The sequence below is a fragment of the Fukomys damarensis genome, unplaced genomic scaffold, assembly GCF_012274545.1.
Source record: "Fukomys damarensis isolate Sample0158 unplaced genomic scaffold, DMR_v1.0_HiC HiC_scaffold_20, whole genome shotgun sequence".
In the NCBI taxonomy this organism is placed as follows: domain Eukaryota; kingdom Metazoa; phylum Chordata; class Mammalia; order Rodentia; family Bathyergidae; genus Fukomys; species Fukomys damarensis.
This window is the reverse complement of record NW_022900932.1, coordinates 1,418,611-1,419,346: the sequence shown is the minus strand read 5'-3', so window position 1 is coordinate 1,419,346 and position 736 is coordinate 1,418,611. Positions and strand designations below refer to the sequence as shown.

Below are 736 nucleotides of genomic sequence, written 5' to 3'. Positions count from 1 at the left end.
GGCGGTGGGCACGCTGCCGCTGGGGGGCTACGTGGCGCCTGGCTACCCCCTGCAGCTGCAGCCCTGCACAGCTTACGTGCCGGTCTACCCGGTGGGCACGGTGAGTGCAGGGTGACAGGCCTGGGAGCCTTGCAACTGGGGACCCCGTGGGGACGGGGGTACCTGGAGGCCGTGTCCCAGGGACAAGCCCTGGAGGGAGGAGCTGACAGCGCAGACCCTAGAAGGCCTGGGAATGTAGGTGGTGGGGAAGCTGGGGGCCATGATGGTCGGAGGTCAGCACCTGGCGGAGACAGAGACTATAGGACAAGTGGAGAAGGAGGCGGAGGGGAGGAGATGGACCGTGGGGCCGAGGGGCGCGCGGGAGCAGAATTCTGGGACTGGAAGGGGAGGAACAAGGTCCGAGGTGGGGCCAGGACGGCGCGGTTGGCCACACCTGTGGACACCTCCACGACTGTGGGGTCTCAGGAGGAGAGGGGCCCCGGCGGAACTTGAACTTGCTGGCGCTCCGGAAGAGTGCTGGGTAAGCCGTTCCTTTGAAATGTAAGGCTAAGACTGTGCTTTGAAAATTGCCCGGCCTGAGCCGAGGTTGGCGAACTGGGACGGGATCGGGGCTTCGTCCCTACCCCCAACTTTCCTCTCCCAGCCCTACGCAGGAGGAACCCCGGGGGGCACTGGAGTGGCCTCCACTCTGCCCCCGCCGCCCCAGGGCCCGGGTCTGGCCCTGCTGGAGCCGAGG

The 736-nt window shown here is 67.1% G+C and overlaps 1 protein-coding gene across 1 annotated transcript in view; it reads left to right on the top strand.

Annotated features, from left to right (window-relative positions):
• Positions 1-736, top strand: part of Prrt1 (proline rich transmembrane protein 1) — a 2,522-nt gene that overhangs the window by 1,319 nt on the left and 467 nt on the right. The window contains exons 4-5 of the mRNA XM_010609936.2: positions 2-100; positions 644-736. Coding sequence (XP_010608238.2) covers positions 2-100; positions 644-736 — 192 coding nt within the window. The remainder of the gene's footprint in view (position 1; positions 101-643) is intronic.